Consider the following 11,426-nt stretch of genomic DNA (forward strand, 5'->3'; position numbering starts at 1 on the left):
TCAGGCCTGTGACTAATAGGCGGTCTTAGCGGTTGCAGCCGCAAAGTGCCGCGTTGCATGATATTGGCACTGTTGATTGGTACGGAAAAGGGATCGGGTCAAGCTGGAATGCTTTGCGTTCGGTCCTTGGAGGTGGGCAGTAGTGAACCTGTTGGGCATGTAGCTATTGGTATTGTTTCGTTGGTCTGCATCGGAATCTTTTTCTTCTTTAACAGTACGGTTACGAGTCATTTACGTGTTGTTTGTGGCACAGCAATTTGAAGGCTAATTTTTTTTTTTTTTTTTTTTTTGGTAGAAATTTTTACTTTATTTTGTTCTCTAGTTGCTTCTTACTGCCCCAAGGGTATTCCCGAGCATGACCAACGAGATGGTTTAGTGTTTATTGTGCTTGCTAGCAAATGAAATTGTTTTAACAAACGTGAGTCTGTTCGATATGAATTTCATGCCAGGAGCAACCTGTGGCGATCTCGACTCGCCGAAGCGCTCAACTTGACAGTGGAATCTGTATTTTTTGTTAGTTTTGTGCTGTGATGTGATTTGACTTACCATGTAGTGTTACCAAAGCCACGAATGACCGGGAACGTCAGACGATTTATGACGATTCAGCCAAGGAGTTTAAAACTCCTCGCGGAAACGACTCTTGACCGGACGGCTGTTGGGTGTCTTGGGCTTCACCAGGTACTGAAGAGCCGGCGACGGATCGATGGGGACCGGGTAGCCCATGTCCACGATGTCATCGAACGAGACCATGAAAGGCGGTAAGAATGTAGGCGAGGGAGGTGCCACGGAGGGAGAAGACGGCGTCGCCTCAGAATAGAAGTCGTCCGGGAGATAAACAGGAGGATCACTGATTGGGTTAGCATCCCGAAGCATCATATCACGGCGAGAGCCAGGGCGGGCCGAGGGGCTGGCAGAAGAGCGGAGAGCACGAGTACGGGAGAGCCGGGGCGGGAAAGGGGAGGGACCACCAGTACTATAGTCACAAGTGCAGGCAGAGATGGGGATGTAAGACTTACTGTTGGAGTAGTGGTTGCAGGGGCAGACCGAGACAGGCGACGAGAAACGGGCAGCGTAGCCGTGGTTATCACCAAAGATGTCGGAGTCGGCGTTGATCGGTTCGTTGTAGGCCATCTGGAGTAGTTGTTCCCGGAGCATGAGGTACTCACGGTGGGAGCCACACGCAGGAGCCGGAGGCGTATGGTGGCGGACAGCGTCGGAGCGGGTAAGAGACGGAGCAGCAGGAGGCGAGTGAGCGGAGTGAGCAGACTGAGCCGAGTGAGCCGAGTGAGACGAGTGAGAAGAACCGGAATGGCGGCGAGAAGAGGGGGACGAAGCGGAGGGGATTGACTGCTCGGCGCCCATCTTGAATTTCGAGATGGGTCCGGACTAAAAGGACTTTTGTTAGCTGTGTTCGCTGTGTTAATTGTTAGTTGTGTTGTGAAAAGGCAGCAAGGTTTGATCCGTTTAGAAAGTAGAAGTTACTAGGAGCAGATCCGACTTGGAACGGCCAGAGGGGCGACATGGCTTTATAGATTTCTGGGAGCCTCCATTTCTATGGCGTGAACTGTTTTCTGGCATAATGAACATCCAAATGTTGGCCGATTTCGGTACACATGCGGAGTGTATGTTCGTGGTTGAACTCGTTGGCCAGTATTGAGGACGAGAACAGGTGAGCCATCTTGATTTTAGAACCAGCGTGCATGACGATAGGTATCGATTGCATCCAGCATAGTAGATGCGTGTTCGGGCACGGCCCGATCCAAGCGTCTTTCGTTGTTCAAATAACAGCTTTTAAATGTGGTGCAGTGAGGCCGACTCGTGCGCAAAGGAGTACCTATCCGTGAACAAAGAGAATTTGCATACGTGCGGACTGTCCAATTGATGCGTGTAAAGATATCGAATCAACGTTACGGATTCAAACAAAGAACAAGAATGGAGAATGGAATAATAAAATAATATTAATAGTAATACATTACAGTACAGAGTAGAGAAAAGCCCGACAGTCGTGCGAAAATGCTTCTCCAGTATATGACGCTTAGATGGAAGAGAAAGAGAACGCAGTAGCCATGGAAGGAATACTCCAAATACCAAAAAAAAAAAAAACGATGAGATAATTCAAAGGCTAAAACCAAACCCAACCACCCAGCATGGAAACGAATCAAGCCCATCCGCAAACGACGGTCACGGTTTCTACCAGCGACGACTAAAACGGGTGTTAGTACGACATACATGATACATGAATGTCAAAAGAAACGGAAGACTGACCTGTACACGGACGACTCTTTGGGCTGCCGCCGTTTGGGAATGCGTCCATTGACATGGCGCATCCGCTTCTTCGCACGGCTTCTGCTGTCATCGCTGTCATCACTCTCCCGATTTCGCGACCGGTCGCGAGAGCGAGACCTCGACCGGGACCTCGACCGGGAGCGGGATCGCCCGCCGCTCGAATCGCTGTCGACACTGCCACGACGGGTCCGCCGGCCACTGCTGCCGTTGCGTCGTGTGTGGCCGCTGTCGGCCGCCGACGGCGCCATACCCAGCATGGCCAGTTCCAGGTCGTCGAGCGGTGAACTGCTGCGACTGCGGCTTCGACTCCGACTCTGACTCCGGCTCCGACTCCGACTGCGGTCGAGACTTCTACTACGCGTCCGGCTCCGGCTGCGTGTCCGGCTCCGACCGCCGCGGTCGGTGGTGTGGGTGTCGTCGCCTGCCTGCACAGTCCGGCTCCGCGACCGGCTGCGGGAGTAGGTGCGGCTGCGTGTGCCTCCACTGTGGCTGGCGCTGGTGCTGGCGCTGCGGCCATGGGCACCAACGACGCCCTTTAGGACCGGCGGAGGGCGGGACGGAAGGCTGCTGGGGACGGGGCCGGCCGAGAGTAGGCGCGGGCCTGTTGGGATGCTGGTCGTTTTCGTGCCGTTTGTGCTGCCGTGGCCGTGGCTGTGGCTGTGACCGTGGTGGTGGGAACTGGTTGAAGGCGCAGGCGGCCCAGGCACTCCGGATGGACCGGATGGACCAGATGGACCAGGTGGACCGGATGCTCCCGGCTTCTGGCCATAGCTCAGGATGCGATTGTTGATTGTTCGATTGGCCCAGACCGGGTTCGCGGGTAGACTGGCGGGTACACCACCCGGCAAACCACTAGGCAGCTTGGAGGCGAGGCCATTCGGTCCCGGCAAGGTCGCGTGACCTTTTGGACCATTTCGTGGCCCTGTCGGGATGTTGTTGACGAAGCGGTCGCTTGTGGGTGATGCTGGCGTCATGGGGCCCTGATGGGTGTGGGTGTGGGTGTGGCTATGACTATGACTATGGTTGTGGCTATGGGGTGAGCCAAAAGCCGGTGACGGGCGCGCCCTTTTGGCATCGCCACGGTCTACGGCTCCAGAAAAGTAGTCGTCACGGCCGCGCTTCTGGTGGAGGCCTGCGCCCGTATCGTGGTGGTCGGCGGCGGAATGCGTGCGTGGCGATTCATACGGCTTGTCTTCGTGTCTCGACGCACTCGGCCTTCCTCCACCCTTATAGGACATGGAGATGGGCGTCGGCGGCTTGGCAGGCATACCTGGTGGCCGTTCCGGCAGTTTGTGCACCATGCTCGAGCTTGATGGTGGCAGTGCTGGCTTGTGGATTGTGTCGGGTTGTGATGGCGACTTTTCCGCTTGACTCGCACCGTTTGGTGTGTTTCCACCACCACTACCACTACTTGGGCCGCTCGGTATGGCCAGACCAGTCGTAGGCGGGGAGCCAGCAGCCGGTGTACTGCTGGAGTGAAACTGTCCACTCGGCACGCGGCCGCCGCGCCCTCTTGCAAAGCCACCGCCACGGTGGTTACCACGGTTGCTCTGATTGTTCTGGTTGTTGTAATTGTTGCCAAAACTGCTCCCACCAAGCTTGTTGTTGGAATTATTTGCATGCCACGAGTTGTTGCCATTGGCACCGCTTCCACCGTTTCCACCGTTTCCACCATTTCCACGTGGGAATGCCGGTACAGCAGCGGGTGCCGACAACACAGCCGGGCCGGGATACTGGCCCGGATCGCCTCCTGGCAAAGAATGGAAAGCTGGCGGCGGCGGGAAGGAGCCTGGTGGACCAGACTGACTACCAGGATAGCCATTCTGTGGCTGCGTCTGAGAAGGGTATGGTGGGAGAGACGGATGATAGTTGTGGGCGCCATATTGTGACGATGGCGGCGGTGGCGGCGGCGGTCCAGTCACGCCTGGCGGAGCCTGAGGAAAGTAGTCGGCCTGCGGTGGGCCATAATGTTGGTTGTAGTATGGTGCATGCGGAGGCGGCGGTCCTCCAGCAGAGGACGGACCAGAAGGCGGCCCGTGGTGTTGTTGGTGTTGTTGGTGTTGTTGGTTGTACGAGTCGTACGATGGGAAGCCGGGCGGCGCCGATGCCGGTGCAGACGGAGGACCGCCGGTCGGCGTGTATTGGCCGCCACTGTACGACGACGGCTGTGGAGGATACGACCAAGACTCTGTGCCCGTCTGGGCATGATATGGCGATGGGTGAGGATGGTGCGGCGGATGATGGTACGACGGAGCACCGCCGCCTCCGGACGGGGGTGGCGGTGGAGGTGGAGGAAGAGACGGAGGCGGAGGAGGGGGGGGAGCTTGTGTCATGGGCGGCGGTGGCTGTGGAGGCTGCGATGGTTGAGAGTAGTGTGTGATGTGCGGACCGTTGGGGCCCGGAGGCGGCGGGTAGCGGGTGACGACCATGCCGTTCGCGTGCCGGTTCTGCGAGGAAGCCGGGCCGGAGTGGTTGCTGAAACTATGGCGGCCGCCACGGTTGCTGTTGCTGTTGCGGCTGTTGTTATTGTTGTTGTTGCTACGGTTGATGCCGTTGTAGTCCTTGGACGCCTGCCGTTTGCGGTGAGCTTCAAGGCCTCTTTTCGGGTGTTAGTAGAGTCACGAGACACAGTCGACACGCACAGCCTGCAGATACTCACGCTGGCACGGCCCGGGTTGGCTCCGGACATGCAATTGTCTGGTGGCCGGTGATGCCGCAATTGTAGCATTGAGGCTCATTCCGAAACGAGTCCTGTTCCGGCGCTCGGTCGCCCATGGTCTTCCTCCTTCAGCTCCCCCACCAGTTGCGTGCGGACTGGGCCGAGGTGGCCGCGGTGAGACTGCAGGTGGTCGTTGTGTGTACAAGGGTCATAGGGCAGATGCAGCGTAAGCGAGGACAAAGTGACAGGGATGTGCTGGATATGGATGTGGACAGATGCGAAAACGGGAGAAAAGAGCGGCGCAGTGACAACTGTTGGGTGATAGGGGAAAGGAGAGCACGTCCAGAAACGAGGAGAAGCAAAATCCCAACAAGACAACGCAAAAGAAGAGACTGCTTCGACATAGACGGGCTGTCACGCCGACTATTCGATGCAACGCTCGTGTGGATGCTTCTGTTCACAGTGGACAATGCGCCAACACGTCCCAGCACCGACAGCCGCATGCACACTTCGATAACGGAGCAGATACGACTGTGTCGTGGTCATGCGGGTATGGTTCAAGCGTAGCGGTCGTCCGAGTGCGTCGCTGCGAGTGGCTGTCGTTTGGCGAAGCGCGAGACGTCGTTGGAATCGCGTCGGTGGAGCAAATGCATTGGCGGACTCGCGCTGTTTCGGAAAGCTAGCCAGAGGCGCGTACAGGTAGATGAGTTGATCGGATGGGTAAATGTCAGTAGAGGGCGACAGGGGCGTCGGTCGGCCGCGGCAGCAGCAGCATCTGCGGCGTTGTGCTTGGGGGGCGCAATCGGGGAGGAAGAGGTGTTCGAGTCGGACGTGAGAGTTGGAGTTGGAGTTGGGAAGCGAGACGAGACAGGCGTGGAGCGGCGCGGAAAGGGCGAAAAGTGGAACACGGGGAAGGGCCAACTGACGGTTGGGTCCATCACGTGTACTTCGTAACGAGGACCCATATATCACGTGCACTGCGTGGATATGTTGGACGATGGTAACCTTGGTGTTAGTTGTTGCCGTAGCGCTAGATTCTTCCTTCCTTAATGGAAATCACATCCATCGCACGTCTTCACCCTTTGATCAACAATCGATTATCCACGCTTTCCATTCGACCGACCATGTGTGTTTGCTGTACCATTTTGCAAGCGCCATGGCCGGCCGCTTGCAAGCGCCTGTTTCTCTCGTCGACTTCGGACTACTAGAAGCTACGCCGCCAGCCAATCCAACCAAACCTCACCGCGCTGTCCTCTTCTTCTCATTCTGCATTTCGCGGCTACGCCGTGCACGACATGATCGATCCGTCATGTCGAAACCGAGCGAGGATCCCTTGGCTGCCCTAGCAGAGGTAAGAAGACGGTTGGAAACGCGGAAGAAAGGGCGAGACAGGCAGAAGAGGAAGCGAGGCAAGCGGAAGAGGCAGCGAGGCAGGCGGAACAAGCTGCAAGACATGAGCGTATCGCTCGCATTGCCGCCGAAGCGCAGGCACAACAAGATGCTGCGAATTTCCAAGAAGCACTTCGGCGAGAGAAGGCAGAATACGCGCAGGAGGCTCCAGTAAGGCCGAGGTCACTGTGGAGGGTAGCGCTTTTACCGGTGGTAGCATTTTACCTTTGTAAATTACTTCATTTCTCTAGTAACTGTAAGTGAAAAAAAGATTATTCATTGCTGGCTGTTAGATACCCAAAGTGCAGTTAGTACCTTTGCTCGTATCCCGCCCGTATTATGTTCTACGGCGCGACTATTAATAACAGTTGCTGTTTCCATAGACATTATGGTCTTTGCACATTTAAAACCGTTTCTGATGTTGTAGTAAACTCGGTTGATGCGAAGTTGGTCGATGCGAGGTTGTGGGGCTTGCTTCCTTGTAGACAAGACCGATGTGAAGGTGCTTGTATACGCGACTCGACAATAAAACATAAAGACATTGTTTCATCTTACACAAATCCTAGCCTCACATTCCAACTACTGACATCGCTGCACAGTCAACTAGCTAACATTTTTGAAAGGCAACGCATTCATTGCTTGTTGAATATCAAGTCAAAGTGATAAAGTAATTCTCCGTAAGTCATGTGACAGTTGACTGCTTAATAGCTGCTTTTCGGTTGGAGACAACTGTAACAGCGGACGTTCTGGTAAGAAGTTGAAAGGATGACCTGGTGGACAATCGAACACTTCTTTCCCGTTCGCGTGGCTGTGGTACATCCCACAGAGGTATTGTACCGTTTCGAAGAGTGGCCGCAGCCCCACACAACCATATTGAAGTGATCCTCACACATTGTCCTGGACGAAGTTGGTTATGTGACGATGGACAAAGTTGTATTATCGATTTGGTTCTGTTTTTCCACGTGAGATAGGAGTGTCTGAGAGGAAACGATATTGGGAAAGATGCTGAGAGACCATCAAGAGAAAGTAAACAGCTGGGTGAGCGATGTAGCTTTTTATAGGAACAGCAAGAGGTGCCTCACTTCGATAAGGAAACAATACACATGGCTACATGATGTCACTGCAATCGCCGTGGGATACCTTTGTTACTTGACTGTGAATCACAACTGTCTGCGAACACGATATGATGGTTCAATACGAATGACAAGGTAACTCTCTCCGGAACTCGGCATCACGCAGTTAAAGTGACAAGGCTGCTTCTACTCCGAGTGTGCCAATGCAGCCAGCAACACGCCACGCTTCTTGCTGCACGTTGAATGCCGCACAAAGATCGCCAACGTGTAGGACATTTGCTTGCATCGTACGCTTGCTAGATGGTTTGATTTTGTCTCGCCGTCCAATGTACTTCTCTGTTTGCTATTTGAATGCTACTTGAATACGAATCAAACATTGCAGTCTCGATCCAACAGGCTCTCAAATATCATCCGGACCGGCCACTTTGGTGATGGTGCCGTCCTCGGCGACGCTAATCTTCTTCTTGGCCAGACTGGCCTTGACGGGGTTCTTGGCATGGAACAGAGCCTCGATCTCCTCCAAGTTCCAGCCGCGGGTCTCGACGAAGAAGAAGTAGATGACGACAATGCCAAATGCGTCCCAGATGACGTAGAGCAAATAGTACTTCCAGCCAGAATTGGCAATGGCAATGGGTGGCACGTATGTGTTTAGGACCTTGACGGCGTTGTTCATAAAGGCCAAGTAGGCCATGCCCTTGGCGCGGGCATTGTAGGCGAGGACCTCGACGGGATACAGCGACTGCATTGGCGTCTGGGGGTGTGGGGGAACAACATTAGTATGTCTAGCTTTGTGGTTCACAACAAGAGAAACGAGGAGAAACATACCCATGCAAAGGCAAAGCACACAAGGAAGACGTAGAGAAAGGCAATGCCGGTGCCGCCGACGGCGGGCCGGCCTGCTTGTTTGGCCGTGCACGCCGTGATGATCGCCATGGACACGGTCATGCCGGCGCTGGAAATCATGAGCAGCTTCCGACGGCCAAACTTGTGGACGAGACTCAGGCCCGCAAGGGCGGCCACGGCCATGACGGGTGTCTGGATGGCGTTCAGCAACAGCTGCGTCGAGACACTGGTGATGCCGACAGTTTTGACTGGGGTGGTCAGACACAGGTGGTACAATGAATAAAAAAACAAGAAAAAAAAATAGAACAAATGACGAGAATGTAGCAGTGTCACCACGGTATGGCTTACCCATCAATGGAAAGTAGTAGCTGGTCGGAGGCAAGTCCAGCTCGCCGAACCACGAAATGCAGGAGACCAAAAAGATGCGGTAGCGATCGGCGCGGGTGCGGAACAGCGACCGGAAGTCCCACCAGCGCTTGTCGGTGCCGTCGAGCTCAATGACCTCGGCCATTTCTTCCAGTTCGAGGTTGGCCACCAGCGAGTTCGGGTCGCCGTCGCCGTGGTACTTGATGAGAATGGCCCTGGCCTCCTCCTCGCGTCCTTGGGCGTAGAGCCTGATGGGGGTTAGAAACTGTAGAAGCAATAAATAGAAGAGAAAAAAAAAGGAAAAGAAAAGAAAAGTGAACAGAACAGAACAACGAAGAGACAGGAATCATACCATCTCGGGCTCTCCGGGATAAAAGCAATTGCGCACAGCATAATGATCGACGGCAGGCCCTGGACGGCGAGAGGCAGCCGCCAGGGGTAGGACAGGTTCGTGTCAATGTGGTTGAGGCCGTACTCGAGCCACGTCGAGATGATGGTCCCCAAGAAGAAGCAGGCCTGGTAGCCGCCGGTGAGCTGGGCGCGGTACTTTGGGTACGACATCTCGACGACGTAGGCCGGACCGGCCGTCTGGACCAGCACGGCGCCGACGCCGAGGATGAAGCGGCCGGCCTCCAGCATGGCCAGGTTCTGGCCGGCCGTCTGGAGGACGGCGCCGATGACACAAATGGTGGAGCCGAGGGCCATGCCGACCTTGCGGCCGTATTTGTCGGCACACGGGCCGGCAAACAGCGAGCCGGCAATGTTGCCAATGACAAACAGGGCGGCGACCAGGCCCTGGTTCTTGGTGGTGATGCCAAAGTATTTGGTAAACTGAGGGATGGCAGAGAGGCCGCCTAGAAAATGTGAGTACGTCTCCTTGTTCCTTGTGTCTTGTGTGTGAAGAACGACTCTCCCACATACCAAACGTGTTGGAGTCAAAGCCGTTGGTGGCACAGCACAGGTAGCCGACAAAAATGCAGCCGTACAGCTTGAGGAAGCTCTTGCGGAACGGACGCGGGTTCTCACGCAGCAGAGCAGCCTGCATGCGCGACTCGGTCATGATGTTCTGCGTCGTGGCATGCTTCAGGCTGTGGCTGTCCTCCTCGTGATGGGAGGTGGCCGTGGCAAGCTTTGCTGTAGAGTCAGCCATCGTGACGGTGGGGACAACGGTGGTGGTGACGGCGATGTGGTGACGAGGAGGTGACGACAGGTGGTGATCTTCTCCAAGGTGAGTGAGGTCAAGGTGAGTGTGGAGGACGGGACGGCTGTCCTATATACACATGCTGTTAACACGGCCTTCTCGTGTTGCTTTTTCTTTATTGTCCCTCCTTTGTCTCTTTTCGTCTCGTTCTTTTTCTTCTTTTTTTCCCTCCCCCGGTGCACATGGCTGACCCACACCATCTGGACAACCCCAGATCTGCAACCCCTCAAAAGAAATATCCCCAGAAAATTACGGTGCCTGCATCTGGTAATTCTGGTAATTTTGGGGTCCATACTTGGGACACTAAAATAATGCCAGCCACCGACTATGCCAAAAACATTAAGGCCGTTTCTTTTGTTCGGGGCATCTGTCTCAACACGGCGAATTAACCGGTCACATGATCGCTTATATCTGCGCGATGCAGTAGTTTGCGTGTGTGCGTTTTGTTTCAAAGGATTGACGAGAACATGAGACGGTAGGAAGGTTAGGAATGTCTTGGTGTATAGTTGTATTTCTAATTTCTTTCAATTCACTAGTAACGGGGATTCCAAATGCGCAACACAATTCGTTGGAATCTTTAGTCGAATTGACCACGAGACATTAACGGAATAAAAATAATAACGCAACTGAAAGAAGGTGCTACTATCTTTCAATATCGCAGCGAACGTCACTTTAAAGAATGAGAAGTAAACACTACTGTAGATACTGGACAATATTTTTGATTATTTTTGTTGATATCCCATTGGTTGTGTACATTAGATAGGAGCGGATGGTATACAGTCTATTGATCTTGTCTATCTCTATCTATTCCTTCTTTGCAAACTCGACGGGCAGCACCTCGTGGATGAACGTGTCAAGTTTTTCGAGTTCCTATGGTACAATGTCAGTTCGTCCTGCAGTTTATAAATCACGGAACGGGAAGCATGGGTCCGGAGCGTACCTCTTGTGTGACCGGATTGGCGCCCGACGACGCATTCTTGCTCCCATCGACGACAGCGCGGACGGGGTGGCCGGCCGCCTCGAGCGCCTTTTTGCCCTCGTTGCCGTCGGCGCCAGAGCGGTCGACCACAAAAACAGGCGTCTGGGCGTTGGCGTCTTTGCGAACACCCGCGAGGCTCGGCAAGGCCAGTCGCTCGGTGATGCCCAGGACGCCGTTGATTGTGTTCTTGGGGTCGGCCAGCGTCGCCAGCAGGGCCACGGCCAGGCCCTCGTTGTAGCCGCCGACGGCGACGCGGTCCGGGTGGCAGCCCTTGACAATCTCCTCGTCGACGATTTTCTGGACGAGGGCCTCGTTCTTGGCGCGGATGGCCGGGTCGTTGGGGGCGCTGTAGTCGAGGTAGGGGAAGATAAAGGCAATGTGGTTGCAGTGGCCGAGTTTGCGCAGCGGGTCGACGATAAACTGCCAGTCGGCGCCCTTGTCGGCCGCGGAGTGGCACCACACAAATGTCGAGGTATGGCAGGTCGGGACGGCACGGACCCGGAGGTAGTCGTCTGTGAAGATGAGAGGATCAAAGGGGACGGGGGCGGCCATGGTGAGGAGGACGGGCGTTGACAGGAATAGAATAAGAGTAAATAATAATATTGATAATAATATTGATAAAAGACAACA

The 11,426-nt window shown here is 54.7% G+C and overlaps 6 protein-coding genes across 6 annotated transcripts; 1 reads left to right on the plus strand and 5 right to left on the minus strand.

Moving 5' to 3' along the window:
• Nucleotides 1–615: 615 nt before the first annotated feature.
• SPSK_05448 (uncharacterized protein) lies at nucleotides 616–1,578 on the minus strand (the record flags this gene model as incomplete). The annotated part of the gene is made up of 2 exons (XM_016732194.1): nucleotides 616–1,386; nucleotides 1,483–1,578. The coding sequence occupies 2 exons, from the start codon at nucleotides 1,576–1,578 to the stop codon at nucleotides 616–618; spliced, it is 867 nt and encodes a 288-aa protein (XP_016582888.1).
• A 665-nt stretch (nucleotides 1,579–2,243) lies between these two features.
• Nucleotides 2,244–5,061, minus strand: SPSK_04930 (uncharacterized protein; the record flags this gene model as incomplete). Its single annotated transcript, XM_016731690.1, has 2 exons — nucleotides 2,244–4,884; nucleotides 4,946–5,061. The coding sequence occupies 2 exons, from the start codon at nucleotides 5,059–5,061 to the stop codon at nucleotides 2,244–2,246; spliced, it is 2,757 nt and encodes a 918-aa protein (XP_016582889.1).
• A 441-nt stretch (nucleotides 5,062–5,502) lies between these two features.
• SPSK_05684 (uncharacterized protein) lies at nucleotides 5,503–5,883 on the minus strand (the record flags this gene model as incomplete). Its single annotated transcript, XM_016732425.1, has 1 exon — nucleotides 5,503–5,883. The coding sequence occupies one exon, from the start codon at nucleotides 5,881–5,883 to the stop codon at nucleotides 5,503–5,505; it is 381 nt and encodes a 126-aa protein (XP_016582890.1).
• A 218-nt stretch (nucleotides 5,884–6,101) lies between these two features.
• Nucleotides 6,102–6,509, plus strand: SPSK_05669 (uncharacterized protein; the record flags this gene model as incomplete). Its single annotated transcript, XM_016732410.1, has 1 exon — nucleotides 6,102–6,509. One exon carries the CDS (start codon nucleotides 6,102–6,104, stop codon nucleotides 6,507–6,509), a length of 408 nt encoding a protein of 135 aa, XP_016582891.1.
• A 1,298-nt stretch (nucleotides 6,510–7,807) lies between these two features.
• Nucleotides 7,808–9,766, minus strand: SPSK_05096 (MFS lactose permease; the record flags this gene model as incomplete). The annotated part of the gene is made up of 5 exons (XM_016731848.1): nucleotides 7,808–8,158; nucleotides 8,233–8,498; nucleotides 8,599–8,864; nucleotides 8,969–9,470; nucleotides 9,538–9,766. 5 exons carry the CDS (start codon nucleotides 9,764–9,766, stop codon nucleotides 7,808–7,810), a joined length of 1,614 nt encoding a protein of 537 aa, XP_016582892.1.
• Nucleotides 9,767–10,621: 855 nt separating this feature from the next.
• SPSK_05557 (uncharacterized protein) lies at nucleotides 10,622–11,348 on the minus strand (the record flags this gene model as incomplete). The annotated part of the gene is made up of 2 exons (XM_016732300.1): nucleotides 10,622–10,687; nucleotides 10,758–11,348. The coding sequence occupies 2 exons, from the start codon at nucleotides 11,346–11,348 to the stop codon at nucleotides 10,622–10,624; spliced, it is 657 nt and encodes a 218-aa protein (XP_016582893.1).
• Nucleotides 11,349–11,426: the final 78 nt, after the last annotated feature.

This window comes from Sporothrix schenckii (assembly GCF_000961545.1).
Source record: "Sporothrix schenckii 1099-18 chromosome Unknown Cont49, whole genome shotgun sequence".
In the NCBI taxonomy this organism is placed as follows: domain Eukaryota; kingdom Fungi; phylum Ascomycota; class Sordariomycetes; order Ophiostomatales; family Ophiostomataceae; genus Sporothrix; species Sporothrix schenckii.